At 35.1% G+C, this 18,919-nt stretch overlaps 1 protein-coding gene across 3 annotated transcripts in view; it reads left to right on the top strand.

Annotated features, from left to right (window-relative positions):
• Positions 1 to 18,919, top strand: part of neur (E3 ubiquitin-protein ligase neur) — a 591,978-nt gene that overhangs the window by 370,487 nt on the left and 202,572 nt on the right. Inside the window, exon 1 of one of the 3 annotated variants that reach the window (XM_069813434.1) lies at positions 10,133 to 10,561. The exons of the other annotated variants lie outside the window; for them this stretch is intronic. Coding sequence (XP_069669535.1) covers positions 10,441 to 10,561 — 121 coding nt within the window. The 5' untranslated portion in view covers positions 10,133 to 10,440. Of the gene's footprint in view, positions 1 to 10,132; positions 10,562 to 18,919 lie in introns of those variants that run through there. 3 annotated transcript variants of the gene reach the window in all.

Genomic DNA, 18,919 nt, shown 5'->3' with positions numbered 1-18,919 from the left:
CTGACGTCCTCTCACCTGCGTTTCAAACAGAATCGTTTCATACGATCTAGCTATCTAATTAGGCCAGTAACTGGACGTGGCTATTTCAGAAAGTATTTGCAGGTGATGAGTTTAAATAATGGTGTTCGTAATTTACGCATTTGCAATGTGGGACACGAAGTAGTGACGGCTTAAATAGCCCTATACAGGGTGGAAGTGAAATAACCCTACAGATTTTCAGACCGAATATCTCATGCCATATGTAACAAAAAAAAACGTAATAGACCCTATTGGTGGGAAGTTCATAATTTTCTGAGAAAAAATTTATTTTCCGAAATGTTTAACACCTTCTTATTCGGTAACTATTGCGAGTAGGATCGTGATTTTTGTCCATATCGATAGGAAATCTAATAAAGAATCATTTCTGTGTTCTTTAGGTAAATGGAGAGCTCATAAAAATGAGTTTGGAGTTGAATGAAAATTAGTGCAAATAATTTCCAAACCAGAAGAGCTGTTTATCCCGTATGTCATCTAAGTGAACATCATCTGTTAACCTTTGGCCATATCTAAACCAGGAGAGCTGTTTATCCCGTATGTTATCTAAGTGAACATCATCTGTTAACCTTTGGACATATCCAAACCAGGAGAGCTGTTTATCCCGTATGTTAAGTAAGTGAACATCATCTGATAACCTTTGGACATATCCAAACCAGGAGAGCTGTTTATCCCGTATGTCATCTAAGTGAACATCATCTGTTAACCTTTGGACATATCCAAACCAGGAGAGCTGTTTATCCCGTATGTCATCTAAGTGAATGTCATCTGTTAACCTTTGGACATATCCAAACCAGGAGAGCTGTTTATCCCGTATGTTATCTAAGTGAACATCATCTGTTAACCTTTGGACATATCCAAACCAGGAGAGCTGTTTATCCCTATGTCATCTAAGTGAACATCATCTGTTAACCTTTGGACATATCCAAATCAGGAGAGCTGTTTATCCCGTATGTCATCTAAGTGAACGTCATCTGATAACCTTTGGACATATCCAAACCAGGAGAGCTGTTTATCCCGTATGTCATCTAAGTGAATGTCATCTGTTAACCTTTGGACATATCCAAACCAGGAGAGCTGTTTATCCCGTATGTTATCTAAGTGAACATCATCTGATAACCTTTGGACATATCCAAACCAGGAGAGCTGTTTATCCCGTATGTCATCTAAGTGAACATCATCTGTTAACCTTTGGACATATCCAAACCAGGAGAGCTGTTTATCCCGTATGTTATCTAAGTGAACATCATCTGATAACCTTTGGACATATCCAAACCAGGAGAGCTGTTTATCCCGTATGTCATCTAAGTGAACATAATCTGTTAACCTTTGGACATATCCAAACCAGGAGAGCTGTTTATCCCGTATGTCATCTAAGTGAACATCATCTGTTAACCTTTGGACATATCCAAACCAGGAGAGCTGTTTATCCCGTATGTCATCTAAGTGAACATCATCTGATAACCTTTGGACATATCCAAACCAGGAGAGCTGTTTATCCCTATGTTATCTAAGTGAACATCATCTGATAACCTTTGGGTCCACATCTGTGGAGTAACGGTCAGCGCGTCTGGCCGCGAAACCAGGTGGCCCGGGTTCGATTTCCGGTCAGGGCAAGTTACCTGATTCAGGTTTTTCGGGGGTTTTCCCTCAACCCAATATGAGCAAATGCTGGGTAACTTTCGGTGCTGACCCCGGACTCATTTCACCGGCATTATCACCTCCATCTCATTCAGACGCTAAATAACCTGAGATGTTGATAAAGCGTCGTAAAATAACCTACTAAATAATAATAACCTTTGGACATATCCAAACCAGAAGAGCTGTTTGTCGCGTATGTCATCTAAGTGAAGATTATCTGACAACCTATGGACATATCCAAACCAGGGGAGTTATTTGTCCCGTATGTATCTAAGTGAACACCATCTGACAACCTTTGGACATATCCAAACCAGGGGAGTTATTTGCCCCGTATGTATCTAAGTGAACACCATCTGACAACCTTTGGACATATCCAAACCAGGGGAGTTATTTATCCCGTATGTATCTAAGTGAACATCATCTGACAACCTTTGGACATATCCAAACCAGGGGAGTTATTTATCCCGTATGTATCTAAGTGAACGCATCTGACAACCTTTGGACAAATCCAAACCAGGGGAGTTATTTATCCCGTATGTATCTAAGTGAACATCATCTGACAACCTTTGGACATATCCAAACCAGGGGAGTTATTTATCCCGTATGTATCTAAGTGAACACCATCTGACAACCTTCGGACAAATCCAAACCAGGGGAGTTATTTATCCCGTATGTATCTAAGTGAACACCATCTGACAACTTTTGGCCATATCTAGACCAGGGGAGTTATTTATCCCGTATGTATCTAAGTGAACACCATCTGACAACCTTTGGACATATCCAAATCAGGGGAGTTATTTATCCCGTATGTATCTAAGTGAACATCATCTGACAACCTTTGGACATATCCAAACCAGGGGAGTTATTTATCCCGTATGTATCTAAGTGAACACCATCTGACAACCTTTGGACATATCCAAACCATGGGAGTTATTTATCCCGTATGTAACTAAGTGAACATCGAATAATTCACTGTTCGTTAACAGAAAACCACAATTTAAGTCACACGGAGTTAGTGTGCACTCGAAGTTGGTTGCTTGACGGTTGTCAGCCCACTTTGAGGTCTGTGGATATAGAGGGAAAAAATTGGATCGGAGTCGGTTAGAGTTCCCGAGTAGCTCAGTGGTAGAGCGTTGGTACGTTAAACCAAAGGTCCCGGGATCGATACCCGGCTCCGGAACAATTTTTCCCTCGAAATTATTCAAATCAACTTTACAGGGAGTTATACCTGAAATCTTGATTTGCATAAGTGAACATCATCTGACAACCTTTGGGCATATCCAAACCAGGGGAGTTATTTATCCCGTAGGCTATGTATCTAAGTGAACATCATCTGACAACCTTTGGATATATCTAAACAAAGAGAGCTGTTTATCCCTATGTCGTCTATGTGAACATCATTTGGCACACTATGTTACCTTACTTAAAGTATTTGCCTAATTCCAACTACATTTCTAAAACATCTGTAGTTATTTCTGAAACAACTTGTGCCTACGTAGGCTACGTATCATCAGTTTAATTTTTATTAATATGAGTAGAAAATGTTGTAAAAGAGTAATTAGAAATAGTAATTTAGGTGAAATTTAGAATAAAGAAAGGTTAATTAAATAGAGAAGAAATGGTAGGAGAAAGAAAACTAGAAAAAGAGGAAGGTGGAGGGAATGCGAAAAGAGGAAAACCTGGTGAACACGACATCCGTCCGTGGCTTGACAATGAGTTAAGTGTAGCCGCTGCTCTTGCAGCTCATACTGCAATATGACGCTGAACTTTGTTTATTTTATTTCCATATTACATTAAGCATTTTGCAGCACTCGTAGAATGAAGGGAACGTCATCTGCTGCATTACTTTAATAACTTCACCATGATGATGATGATGATGATTACTTTACTTGGTTAATTAACGACGCTGTATCAACTACGAGGTTATTTAGCGTCGATAGAATTGGTGATAGCGATATGATATTTGGCGAGATGAGGCCGAGGATTCGCCATAGACTACCTGACTTTTGCCCTATGGTTGGGGAAAACCTCGGAAAAAACCTAACCAGATAATCAGCCCAAGCGGGAATGGAACCCGCGCCCGAACGTAACTCCGGATTGGCAGGCAAGCGCCTTAGCCGACTGACGATGATGATGATGATGATGATGATGATGATGATGATGATGATGATGATGATGATGATGATGATGATGGAGAAGGATAACGTAAAAAAGTGGCTTCTTTTTGTGTGTAGAAGACTTTCTAGAAGAATAGAGGAAATTCGATGTAGAAACGTCAACGTATTTTCCCCGTCCCCACACCCACTTGTACGTGGGAGGTTTCGGGCTACACGCTTTCGCAATTCCGGGAGGTTCATATCGACTTATATTGTTTTGCGAGTTTTACTAGTTCTCCCTTTCATGTTCTAGTTTTCTCAATAGGTTTCGGCTTCAAATCCATAATTCCGGATCGACCCGATCTCCTTTCTCTTTCGATTCATTTTGTCTCTTGCATTCTTCAGTCATTATGCATTTATTTGTTCATTATCATCATCATCATCATCATTATACCTCAAATTTTCTTCATAAATGTTCATCATTTCCAAATCCTTCTGGTTTGAAGTGCATTATTCTGATGGCTGCTGTGTTTTTTTCCTGTATTCGTACGTTTTGTACGTTGGTTTCAATTAAATGTAAAGTAAATTTACATTTTATTGTTTTGATTTATATGCCTTTTTTATGATACCTACATTGATAACTTGGTCTCTAAGGACATGACAATATATTATTTAATTAAAACGCCGCCCTAAATAAAGGTTGGAATAGATTGGCCTACTGATCAATTCATAAAGAATAATCATTAAAACCAATTGTGTGACTATTTGAAAGGAAAAAGAAAACATTAAGATAAATGATACGAAAACATAGGAAATCACTTAAATAAAAGTTTGTTGGGTAAAAATGATTACTAATTATAGTTGAGGATGATTTTAACACATGAGATCCTATGGCATCAATCGTTGCATCAGAAATTTTAAATTGTTAAGTTGATTTAAAGTTTCTCGTGGGATCGTGCCACGGGCATCGAACATGAGCCCAAAAACTGTCCAATGTGTTTATTTGCGGTTTACATAATTGTTTTATTTGTAAACTAGCCGTACCCGTGCGCTCCGCTGCACCTGTTAGAAATAAATATAAAATAATTACATAATTAAAATAGTACGTTTGATCCAGGGAACAACTTTTACAACAGCGCAAGATAATCTGCTTCGCTCATTACCCAATTTTTTTTGCATTGCATTTATTGCATATATATTTTATGTATTTTAACACGATTCAATTGAGCATAGTTAAAATTTGAATTATAAAATAATGGATTACTAAGCTAACGTACTATTACTGCATACTAAATCAGTACATTCTCGTTGTTCGTTAATTCTCTGAGATTAAAATGAGTGTACATAAATATTATTCTAAGAAATGCAGAAAACGAATGTACAAAGTAGCCTATCAAATTTTTTGTGCATAAGAAGCTATTTTAATCTTACCTGTCCTCGATTTACTCAGACGTTACTGTAATAACATTATAGTATTATGTCCATCTAGAGAAACTACACTTTCCAATGGTGAAATAATAATAATTAATTATACAAATCGGTTATTTTAGCTTCTGATATTACTTCATACAAATGCAGAAACATTCTCTGTAGGCTATGTTTAATAGGTTTCGATTTTTGATGTCCAAGGCCCCTGTTTCGATTGTTGTTGTTCAAGGCCCTTATAGACGAAGTCATTTGTTCTTAATTCATTGCACCATCTTAGATGGCGTTATTTTAATTTTAAAACTCATTTATCTCATTAAATATCAGTCTTATCAAAATTTTGTAAAGAATAAAACTTATCGGAAATCATTTTTAAAGAAACTTTTGTTATCTAACATTTTTCACGAAAATCAATAATAAGCGAGATATTTCGATTTATTTAATTCAGGCCCCCTTATAACTCCCCTTTTAAATAAAGTATCTTGAATGCCATATAGCCTAAAATCTAAGTTACAACGAACTTAATTTATATTCCAATTTTCATATAAATCGGTTCAGCCATTATCGCGTGAAAAGGTAACAAACATACAGACAGACATACAAACAAAAATTTCAAAAATGCGATTTTCGGCTTCAGGGTGGTTGATTATATATGTTAGGACCAATTATTTTTGGAAAATCGAAAATTACCAGAAAAATTTCGGCTACAGATTTATTATTAGTATAGATTAAAGAAGTACAACATTTGTTTATAAATTTTGAGCATTTTATATTTACTGACATTTCTTAAGGTTCTTTTTAAGGTACCACAAATGCTTTGAAACTTATGCAGATGTAGGGTACAACTTTAAATTTAATCTTTATAATAGCCGTATGGTATGACGCATTCTAATTAGCCTATTTGAAACGCTGGTCTTACTAACTTATGTCATTTTTCAATAAGTCTCCTTTTATAACACTTTTTTAACTTTCTTGACATTTTCCGATGGAAACTTTAAGGTTTATTTTTATCTATTGATGGCTCTAATTTGTGACTAGTTAGGTATCTATTAGTTATTAAAAATGAATTAATAAATAAACCTATGTAAATGCCCCTTTGCACGTCATCTTCTGATTTTGCTAGAATTACCAGATCCTCCGCAAATATTAGCACCTAAGTTAATTTAAATTTTTTCCGCCGGGTACTCAGTTACTAACTTGCTACGAACTGGAAGATCCTGCGTTCGATTCCTGGTGGTGCTGGGATTTTATCGTTGCCAAAACTTCTAGAACGGCTCCGAGGTTCATTCAGCTTCCTATCAATTTGAGTGCCGGGTCTTTCGTGGGGGTAAAAGGCGATCGGAGCGTGGTGCCGTCTAAACCTCCTTATTCTGTTAGGCCTGCCGAAGTCAAGAAGTCGTGGAACTCTATCTCCGTGCTTCCCAGGCATGTATAAGGGATACGTTTACTTTTATCTTTATTTTTTTATTCTCATGATGATGATGATGATAATAATAATAATAATAATAATAATAATAATAATAATAATAATAATTAGCCTATTATGATGGATAATTCGATGGTGTTCACGCAAAGAGGGCTAAGTCTTTTTTTTGTGCAAATGGAGTTTTGTTCCCCAATGGAATACACAAGTTAAATTCTACAAATGGGTGTGCAAAAATCAAAATAATACTAGCAATTGATGGGTTTTGTGTGGAAAATTATTTGCAATAAGGGTCCGATATTCAATTTTCATTTAACTTGGTCATTATTTTACTTATCTCTCTTTATCCAAACACCATCGCATTATGGTGGTGGTTTGTTTTTATTCAAAAATCAGATGCTGAAGGAATTATTAAGTAGATAAGTAGGTTACTTACTTACAAATGGCTTTTAAGGAACCCACAGGTTCATTGTCGCCCTCACATAAGCCCGCCATCGCCCCCTATCCTATGCAAGATCAATCCAGTCTTTATCATCATATCCCATCTCCCTCAAATCCATTTTAATATTATCCTCATATCTATGTCTCGGCCTCCCCAAAGATCTTTTTCCCTCCGGGTAGATAAGTAGGTTACGAAATAAATATTATATATTTATGTGTAGGCCTATATGTTTTTTATGGTTGGGTCACTGGCTGAGAAGAAACTGCCTACTGAAGGATGAACTGGAAGGAATGGTGAATGGGAGAAGAGTTCGGAGCAGAAGAAGATATTACCTGGTTGATGTTTTTTTCCGGGGTTTTCCCTCAACCCTGTATGAGCAAATGCTGGGTAACTTTCGGTGTTGGACCCCAGACTCATTCCACCGGCATTATCACCTTCATCTCATTCTGACGCTAAATAACCTTAGACGTTGATAAAGCGTCGTAAAATATCCCAATAAAATAAAATAAAAGAAGAAGATATCAGATGATAGACGACTTTAAGATATAAGGATCATATGCGGAGACTAAGAGGAAAGCAGAAAATAGGGAAGATTGAAAAAAGCAGGGTTTGCAGCGAAAGACCTGCCCTTGAGCAGAACACTATGAATGAATGAATGTATGTATGTATTTTTAAAACGCGAAAAGTTATAGACTTATTAATTACTAGCCGTACCCGTGCGCTCCGCTGCACCCATTAGAAATAAAAATATAAAGTAATTACATGATTAAAGTAGGACATTTGATCCAGGGAACATTCGTGTTTGATAGAAGGATGAAACGTTTAGTATGTTAGTTAATTTAAATTGTATTAAAAAGAATTAAAATGCTATCATTTTGGTCCAGAGACCACTCATTTGGTGCAGTGACAATTCCTTTAACATGTTTCTTAATTGTTATTACATGCAACCATAGTTTAATGAAGATTGACATATCATTTAGTTTTAATGTGTATACTTTATATTACTTGCTATAGCATTATGTCCATTTAGAGAAACTACACTTTCCAATGGTGAAATAATAATTAATTATACAAATGGTTAATTATCTTTCGATATTACTTCATACAAACACAGAAACATTCTCTGTAGGCTATGTTTAATAGCTTTCGATTGTTGTTGTCCAAGCCCCTAATAGGCCTAGATGAAGTCATTTGTTTCCATTTCATTACAGGCCAATAGTTGGTATCGTTATTTTAATTTTAAAACTCAATTATCTCATTAAATATCAGTCCTATCAAAATTTTGCTTAGAATAAAACTTATCGGAAATCATTTTTAAATAAACTTGTGTTATGTAATAGTTTTCACGAAAATCAATAATAAGGGAGATATTTCCATTTATTTAATTCAAGCCCCCTTATAACCCTTATAAAGTATTTTGAATGTCATATAGCCTAAAATCTAAGTTCAACGAACTTAATTTATATTCCAATTTTCATATAAATCGGTTCAGCCATTATCGCGTGAAAAGGTAACAAACATCCAGACAGACAGACATACTAATACTTACTGGCTTTTCAGGAACCCGGAGGTTCATTGTCGCCCTCATATAAGTCCGCCATTGGTCCCTATCCTGAGCAAGATTAATCCATTCTCTATCATCATATCCCACCTCCCTCAAATCCATTTCAATATTATCTTCCCATCTATGTCTATGCCTCCCTAAAGGTCTTTTTCCCTCCGGCATCCCAACTAATACTCTATATGCATTTCTGGATTCGCCCATACGTGCTACATGCCCTGCCCATCTCAAACGTCTGGATTTAATGTTCCTAATTATGTCAGGTGAAGAATACAATGCGTGCAGTTCTGCGTTGTGTAACTTTCTCCATTCTCCTGTAACTTCATCCCTCTTAGCCCCAAATATTTTCCTAAGCACCTTATTCTCAAAGACCCTTAATCTCTGTTCCTCTCTCAAAGTGAGAGTCCAAGTTTCACAACCATACAGAACAACTTGTAATATAACTGTTTTATAAATTCTAACTTTCAGATTTTTTGACAGCAGACTAGATGACAAAAGCTTCTCAACCGAATAATAACAGGTATTTCCCATATTTTTTCTGCGTTTAATTTCCTCCCGAGTGTCATTTATATTTGTTACTGTTCCTCCAAGATATTTGAATTTTTCCACCTCTTCGAAGGATAAATCTGCAACTTTTATAGGTCCATTTCGTACAATATTCTGATCACGAGATATTATCATATACTTAGTCTTTTCGGGATTTACTTCCAACCCTATCTCTTTACTTGCTTCAATCAGAATTTCCGCGTTTTCCCTAATCGTTTGTGGATTTTCTCCTAACATATTCACGTCATCGCATAGACAAGAAGCTGATGTAACCCGTTCAATTCCAAATCCTCTGTGTTATCCTGAACTTTCCTAATGGCATATTCTAGAGCAAAGTTAAAAAGTAAAGGTGATAGTGCATCTCCCTGCTTTAGCCCGCAGTGAATTGGAAAAGCATCAGATAGAAACTGGCCTATACGGACTTTGCTGTAAGTTTCACTAAGACACATTTTAATGAATCGAACTAGTATCTTGGAATACTAAATTCAATACGAATATTATTTAAAACTTCTCTCTTAACCGAGTCATACGTCTTTTTTAAATCTATGAATAACTGATGTACTGTACCCTTACAATCCCATTTTTTCTCCAATATCTGTCGAATACAAAAAATCTGATCAATAGTCGATCTATTACGCCTGAAACCACACTGATGATCCCCAATAATTTCATCTACATATGGAGTTAATCTTCTCGAAAGGATATTCGACAAAATTTTGTACGACGTCAACAAAAGTGATATTCCTCGAAAGTTACTACAGTTAGTCTTGTCCCCCTTCTTAAAAATAGGTACGATTATGGACTCCTTCCATTGTTCTGGTATTATTAGTATAGATGCGGAATACATTTAATTGAAGCGCATCTTGTTCCGTTTGTTTAGTATTCTTGTGGAAGGTTTTTTTTCCAGGGCACGCTTTTGCAGTATCGGGCGGTGTTAATGTTTTGCAAGATTGTTAACAAAAATAAAGCGCACGGAGGTTCGATTTTGTTTGGTGCGGACTGTAGGGCATTGCAGCTGTTTCGTTGGCCATCTGCGGGGCGGAAGGCGGGGTCTGGCCCTCGACGCGTGCGCGGATTGGTCGGCGACTCGTGGCGGTGCAGCTGTTCACCGTGTTTTGTCTGCCCCGGCCTGCGATGCGAACCCAGTCTCGGCAGCACCCTAGTCACGAGTGGACGCGCTTTTCCTCAGCTCTCTCCGACACGTTGTGCCTCAACCTGGATCCGCCGACTACGCAGCCAGCGGTTGTGTGACTCTTGTTTTGGGGGTTTTTTGATGGGGGTGACGGGTGCTGCAGGCCCAGCTGGAGGCCGTTGTCAGTGCGTGGACGATTTACTTGCACCTATCCGCAGCAAGATGAAAGTTCTCAAGAAGTTCAAGAAAAGGATGGGGTTAGGTGCGTATTACAATTTTTTTAAAGTGATCTTTCCCAAGGATTTGTGAATATTGTGATCATGTGACGGATTAAGCAAGTTTCATGTGGGTTTGTTTTGTAAACAAGAAGCAGAATTGAAAAGTCTTCGTTAAATAACCTTCATTTGAAGATTACGTCTTGTGTTCACCGGCTTCATAACGAAAATTTTTCGTGTTTTTAGTTAACTAAAATTACGGTGTTAAATGGCGCAATACTTTATTAGCGAATCTGTGTTTTTGTTATATTTTGGGCTACAACTGTAAGTTTTTGAAAAGTTACAGGCCCTAACCTAAAACTTCTAAGTTTCGTGTGAATCATTTAAGTATATTGTGGCAATGTTGCTAATTGCTAGTGTTCATTAGTCGCCTTAAAGTTATGTTGGATATTTTACCGATGAATATTTAAATTATATTTGCGCTTTTCTAATCAAATTAAAAAAATATTACAGGAGAAGTATTTTTGTGGGTTTGTTTTGTAAACAAGAAGCAGAATTGAAAAGTCTTCGTTAAATAACCTTCATTTGAAGATTACGTCTTGTGTTAACCGGCTTGGTAACGAAAATTTTTCGTGTTTTTTAGTTACCTAAAATTACGGTGTTAAATGGCGCAATGGTTTTTTGTGTTTATTAACGAATCTGTGTTTTTGTTAAATTTTGGGCTACAACTTTAAGTTTTTGAATAAGTTACAGGCCCTAACCTAACTCTTACAAGTTTCGTGTGAATCATTTAATCACATTGTGGTAATGCTGTTAATTGCTAGTGTGTATTAGTCGCCATAAAGTTATGTTGGATATTTTACCGATGAATATTTAAATTATATTTGCGCTTTTCTAAACCACGGAAATCAAGTTCAAAAATATTACAGGAGAAGTATTTTTGGGTGAAACGAGCGTTGAGCGACTTCCGCCGATTTTGGAATAGACACCGACGCATTTGAACTGCCAACATAGAAAACAAAAAAATCACACTCAATCGCTTTCGCCTTCATCTTGATGGGATAATAAAAGCCTGAACTAACCTAAGTGCGTCGATGTCTATTCCAAAATCGGCGGAAGTCGCTCAACGCTCGTTTAACCGTATTGGTGTGGGTTTGTTTTGTAAACAAGAAGCAGAATTGAAAAGTTTTCGTTAAATAACCTTCATTTGAAGATTACGTCTTGTGTTAACCGGCTTTGTAACGAAAATTTTTCGTGTTTTTTAGTTAACTAAAATTACTGTGTTAAATGGCGCAATACTTTATTAACGAATTTGTGTTTTTGTTATATTTTGGGCTACAACTTTAAGTTTTTGAAAAAGTTACAGACCCTAACCTAAATCGTACAAGTTTCGTGTGAATCATTTAATTACATTGTGGTAATTCTGCTAATTACTAGTGTAGGCCTATATTAGTCGCCATAAAGTTATGTTGGATATTTTACCGATGGATATTTAAATTATATTTACGCTTTTCTAATCAAATTAAAAAATATTACAGGAGAAGTATTTTTGTGGGTTTGTTTTGTAAACAAGAAGCGGAATTGAAAAGTCTTCGTTAAATAACCTTCATTTGAAGATTACGTCTTGTGTTAACCGGCTTGTCTTCATAACGAAAATTTTTCGTGTTTTTTAGTTAACTAAAATTACGGTGTTAAATGGCGCAATACTTTTTTGTGTTTATTAACGAATCTGTGTTTTTGTTAACAAATATTGGGCTACAACTTTAAGTTTTAAAAAAGTTACAGACCCTAACCTAAATCTTATAAGTTTCGTGTGAATCATCTGATTACCTTGTGATAATCCTGCTAATTACTAGTCGTTATAAAGCTATGTTAGGTATTTTACCGGTGAGCATTTAAATTATATTTGCTCTTTTCTAAACCACAGAAATAAAGTTCAAAAATATTACTGGAAAAGTATTTTTGTGGACATTCTTTTCGTGCTAACGACTTAGTGAATATTTCGTGTTGTTATTTTCGTAATGGATCTCACAATTCTCTATTATTGTGATTAAGTGCGTAATTTGCGGCAATGTGTTCATTAGAAAATCTGTGCTTTCCTTAAAAAAAAGAAGAGAAAATATTCTGGATAACAGTTTGGAAGTTAAAATATCGAATCTTATTTTCGCGTAAATTGACAATTGCTTAGGAATATGGTTACGGTTCTAAATGGCGCAATTCTTTTGTGTTTATTAACGCATCTGTGCTTGTGTTGGCAAATTTTCGGTTACTACTCAGACTTTCAAAAAGGGTTACAACCTAAAACTTCCAAGTTTCGTGTGAATCATTTAATTACATTGTGGTAATTTGCTAATTACTAGTGTGTATTGGTCGCCATAAAGTTATGTTGGATATTTTACCGATGAATATTTAAATTATATTTGCGCTTTTCTAAACCACAGAAATCAAGTTCAAAAATATTATAGGAGAAGTATTTTTGTGGACATCCTTTTCGTGCTAACGGCTTGGTAGTAGAATTTTTCGTGTTGTTATTTTCGTAATGGATCTTGCAACTCTCTATTGTGATAAAGTGCGCAATTTGAGGCAATGTGTTCATTAGAAAATCTGTGCTTTCCTTAAAAAAAAAAAAAGAGAGAAAATATTCTGGATAACAGTTTGGAAGTTAAAATATCGAATCTTGTTATTTTCGCGTAAATTGACAATTTCTAGAAATATGGTTACGGTTCTAAATGGCGCAATTATTTTGTGTTTGTGCTTGTGTTGGCAAATTTTCGGTTACTACTCAGACTTTCAAAAGGGGTTACAATCTAAAACTTTTAAGTTTCGTGTGAATCATCTAATTACATTGTGGTAATCTTGTAAGTACTAGTGTTCATTAGACGCTATAGAAGTTGTGTTAGATGTTTTACCGGTCTGCATTTAAATGTAACTGTAATCGACAGAAATCAAGACACTAATTTCAAATCTTACTGGAGAATATGTCTGGAAAATTCTATTCGTCTAACGATTTAGTGGTAGAATATTTCGGAATATTTTCGTAATTGATCCCACAACTCTGTATTATTATGATAAAGTCTGTAATTTGTGGCAGTGTGTTGGTTACGAAAACTGTGCTTTCCTTAGGACAAGAAGAGAAAATATTCTGGATTATAGGTTGGAAGTTAAAAGTATCCAAGTATCGCGCAATTTGACAGAATTTATTGGGCCTATTTGATTTATGCTTCAAGGCTACTGGCAGACCTACATTGTTTACTAGACACAACCTTTGTTTACAATTCATAGATAAACAAGCTAGATTCTTAGTCGAATAGGCTTCTGCAACAACGTGTTTTGTTAACCGGCTTCAATATAGAATATTTCGTACTTTCAGTTTCGTAATTAATTTATCAACTTCATGTTACTGTCTTGAAAGCATAATTTCTAGCTCTTTATTAAGGTAGACCTGTGCATGTTTTTAGACAAATCATGCTGTATTAGATAACGGTTTGAGAACTTTATGAAAGTACCATGTTCTCAGTTTTTAGAAAATTATCTAAATGGTTCTGCTTGTGATATTAATCCTCATAGAAATGATTTTCAACATTTTTTTCTACCGGTTAACATTTCAGGTATACATACGATCTTTTTCCGTAATGTAGGCCATATAGATACCAAAGAGACTAAACTAGAAATTATATTTTAGTACACCTAAGTTTAAAATAATAGCACAGTCTAGTATATACAGTCACGAAGCTCAATACGTAGTAAATATGCATCCATAGATAGTTGCTCACCACTAAGATCGCTAATATCCCTCATTATAGACAATACGAAATAGTACCGGCACAGTCTATTGTTTCTAGCACCGTCACAATTCAAGCTTCGTGACTGTATGTAGTAGACTGTGATAATATTGAGTAAAGAGAAAAACTATGAACATAAAAGTTGGTTCACACCGTGAAGTAATCTTAAATGATTCATTATAACTCTCTAAAATTATGCCAAATTATGATTGCAAGTTTTATGAATCTGCAATTTAAATATTAGCATATTTATTATTTTTTCCGTGCGTTCACGGTCAAGTCCTCTTAACCGGGTCTTGATTAGAACATTTGATCTTCAGTTTCATAATGAATTTAAGAAATTTCGCATCTCTATGCCCCATATAGGCTTTTTGGATTGTAGTTATATTTTCCCTACAACACAGTCCTACCTACTTCTGGTTTTGTAATCTGCAGAAATCAAGATCAAGAAAGTGAGATAGAAAATCTTACTTCAGTACCTAACCATAACTTTCGTGTGAATTATATAGGGTCTAAATAAATTGGGGTTGTGTTATTGGACTTACAGCGTGGAAGTGATATAACTGTGTATATTGAATGGAGGAATAGGATAATATATTAAACTAAACAAAAAGACTATTATGCATTTCGTAATTAACTGCGTAGTTAATTACAAAATTAGGCTGAAAGTCTGCGTAGTTTGGCAACAGCGCATTCTGTGTAAACAGCTGAGTTCCGTCCCTTAGTCACTTCAGTAGGGTTGCCAGATTTCCTAATGGCAGGAAATGATACGTTTTAAATCTTTCTATTTAACTTGCAAAAAAAAAATCCATTATACGTAAAAACTGCAAAGAATAAACCAATCCTTATCAGTTTCTCTAGTGATAAGAGTAAAACTTTAGAATCTTACGGAGAACAGACCTTCTTAGATTAAAATAGTGTCAACATTTAGAGGAAAATGATTTAGAAAAGTAGGCTTTTCATTTGGACTAATATGGTATTAAAATTTCTTTTTTTAGAGCCTACTCTATCCAAGAAGAACTGTTAAAATCTGCAGTTATATTACTACCATTCTGTAGGCTTATATATCTCTCTTATTTGTTTACTGAAAATACATTAGACTTCCATATTGCTTGAAGTGTGTATAAGGTTGAAGTCTTAACAGATGCAAGCTTAGATCCTCAACAAGGAATAAACTGTAGTGAAAAGAAGAAGGTACTGTCACAGTCTAGCATATATAGTCACGAAGCTCAATACGTAGTAAATATCTACTACTACAACTACGATGGCATCACAGCCCAAAGTCGAGCCTTAGCCTCCTCAATTTTCTTCCTCCAACAGTCCCTGTCCTGTGCTAATCTCCTCCAGGCAGTTGTTCCGAGATAGACCTGAGAATCGATCGTTACTGCATCTATACATCTATTTTTGGGTCTTCCAATTGGTCTTTTACCATGTATTTTCCCTTCTAAGATCTTCTTTGGTATTCTGTTCCCTTCCATCCGGCCCATTCAAGCCTCCTTAATTTGATGAAAGTAACAATATCAGAACTTCGATATAATTTATATAGCTCGTTATTATAACGTATTCTCCACTGCATATTTTCTTGCACTGGTCCAAAAATTCTTCTGAGTATTTTGCGTTCAAATATACCTAGTTAGCTTCTGTCTCCTTAGATAATGTCCAAGTTTCGCTTGCATAACAGAGAATACTTCTAAAAATTGTTTTGTATATTTTAAGTTTTGTTTCCTTGTACACACAGATGTCAATATTCCGCTTAATGCAAAATAGGCCTTATTGGCTGCAGTGATTAGACTCTGTACTTCAATTAATTCGTTATTGTTACTTGTCATTACTGTTCCAAGATATTTCAACTTCTCAGTTTCTTCAAACATGTTTATCGTCAGATTAGGAGGGTTGTATATATCGTAGTAAATATGCATCCATAGATAGTTGCTCAACACTAGGATCGCTAATATCGCCTCATTACAGACAATACGAAATAGTACCGGCACAGTCTATTGTTTCTAGCACCCTCACAACTCAAGCTTCGTAACTGTATATAGTAGACTGAGGTATTATGTAATGCATCCTTTTGGTATTCTTAAATTAAAATGTATTACAACGCCTTACTCGTAACAATGGCGGCGTCCTCTGTACGTTGCACGTTTTCCACAGCATTGTAGGAATCTATATTGCGTAATCCCAAAAAGAGGCAAAGAGACAGACCTTGATTTGCTTGTAAAGTTTTGCATGCTGTGTTGATTCCTTCGTTAGTTGCTTCTTGTAATGTTAGAAAACTACAAAGGTCACAAAACCGGTCTGTTTTGAAACTATGCGTTTAGTGCTTCGGTTGATACTAGACCAGCTTCCCAATGCTGGAATGTCAGCCATAGTCACATCTCGTACGGTCTGTTTGGCTCCACTGGGAACCTCAGACTAGCTCCTGTTCAGGTTTGCTACAAAAACAGTTACGAAATGTCGTTCATATTATGTATTGCAGAATAGTGGAAACAACTGATGTTGCTAGAATATCAATTGCTTCCTGTGTTGCTATCGTGTCGCCAAACCTGGACACGTTACGATTTCTCACAGGCCATGTAACATATTTGACGTATTACTGAACATAAAACAGAAGCAGGTCTATGTGACTCTGAAAATTGTAAAATAGAAGTTTTTGTAACATACAGTCTCTGGTAGTGTCCTCTAAGCATGTGTTTTTGTTCGAAATAAGCCTATATCCTTCGTTTTGATCTGAATCGTAACTATCCTCCATTTTGTATTTTAACTTGTTATTGCAATCTGTAATGAGGTTAGGGTGTGAAAGTGGTGCTTTTCATGATTAAGTTTTTATGCAGTTGTGTGTGGAATGTAACTAGGGATTGGACACTGCTTGCTGTTCTGTCCTTAGGGCGTTAGTTGAAATTAAATCTCTGCAAACTTTTAAAACAACATAAATATATCCTCGTTAGGATATATCATGAAATTAAATATCTGTAACTTTTTAAAACAGCATAAAGGTCCCTTTCTTAGGATATTTGTTGAAATTAAGTTTCTGTAACTTTTAAAACTACTTGCAGGTTTCCTCCTTACGTAATTTAATTAAATTTCTGTAACGTTTTAAAACAAAATAAAGGTTTCCTTCTTTCAATATTTGTTGAAATTAAATTAGTAGCCTATAACGTTTTAAAAGAACATAAAGGTTTTCTCATTAATATTTGTTAAAATTAAATTCGTATAAGGTTTTAAAACTACATATAGGTTTCTTTCTAAGAATATTTGTTGGAATTAATTGTTATAACGTTTTAAAACAAAAAGATTTCCTTCTTAGGATATTTGTTGAAATTAAATTCATATAACGTTTTAAAAGAACGTAACGATTTCCTTCTTTGAATATTTGTTGAAATTAAATTCGTATAACGTTTTAAAAGAACATAAAGGTTTCCTCATTAATATTTGTTAAAATTAAATTCGTATAACGTTTTAAAACTACATAGGCCTATAGGTTTCTTTCTTAGAATATTTGTTAAAATTGTTTGGTATAACGTTTTAAAACAAAAAGATTTCCTTCTTAGAATATTTGTTGAAATTAAATTCGTATATCGTTTTAAAACAACATATAGGTTTCCTTCTTTGAATATTTGTTGAAATTCAATTCGTATAATGTTTTAAAAGGACGTAAAGGTTTCCTCATTAATATTTGTTAAAATTAAATTCGTATAACGTTTTAAAACTACATATAGGTGTCTTTCTTAGAATATTTGTTGAAATGAATTGGTATAACGTTTTAAAACAACATATAGCTTTTCTTCTTTGAATATTTGTTGAAATTAAATTCGTATAACGTTTTAAAACAGCATAGGCCTAAAGGTTTCCTTCTTTGAATATTTGTTGAAATTAAATTCGTATAATATTTTAAAACAACACATAGGTTTCTTTGTTAGAATATTTGTTAAAATTAATGCGTATAACGTTTTAAAACAGAAAGGTTTCCTTCTTAGAATATTTGTTGAAATTAAATTCATGTAACGTTTTAAAAAAACATAAGGTTTCCTTCTTAGGATAGGCCTATTTATTGAAATAAAAATTCTGTGACGTTTCGGAACGCTTATAAATTACTGCCTGGGATTAAGCTATTAGTTTGTAGTTGTGAAACGTTTGGAATAAATTGTATTTCGACATAAGATTCCAGAAATCAAACTCTTTATCACTGCCTAATCACAAATAAAAAATCTATATCATAACATGTAAGATTGATTGAAAGTGGGAAGCAGCAGTATGACAGCTTTGCCAAAGGACCAATTCTATACAAAAAAAAAAGACTGCTCCTACGTAAAAAAAAAAAGTACTTCAATTGTCAAGACCCGAACACGGCAGTACAGAATTCGTAGCCGGATGAGCTAAACGGAGATGTTTGTAAACTAATTTCTGTCCTGTCTTGAAAAAAAAACTGTCCACGATTTGTTTTCCTGTTTTTTATTTAATTTAATTTTGTTGCATATTTCAGAATCACAGTCTTTTTTCGTTTCTCGCGTTAACAGTTAAACCCAATTTGAGAGGAATTTCGATTTTAAGTCCGTCGTGTAGGTACAGAAATACCCGCTCATTAATTAAACCTGTTGTTTTCTTTGTGCTCTGTTATAATCG

The sequence above is a fragment of the Periplaneta americana genome, chromosome 1 (genome assembly GCF_040183065.1).
Source record: "Periplaneta americana isolate PAMFEO1 chromosome 1, P.americana_PAMFEO1_priV1, whole genome shotgun sequence".
Lineage (NCBI taxonomy): Eukaryota > Metazoa > Arthropoda > Insecta > Blattodea > Blattidae > Periplaneta > Periplaneta americana.
This window is presented reverse-complemented; position numbering and strand designations above follow the sequence as displayed.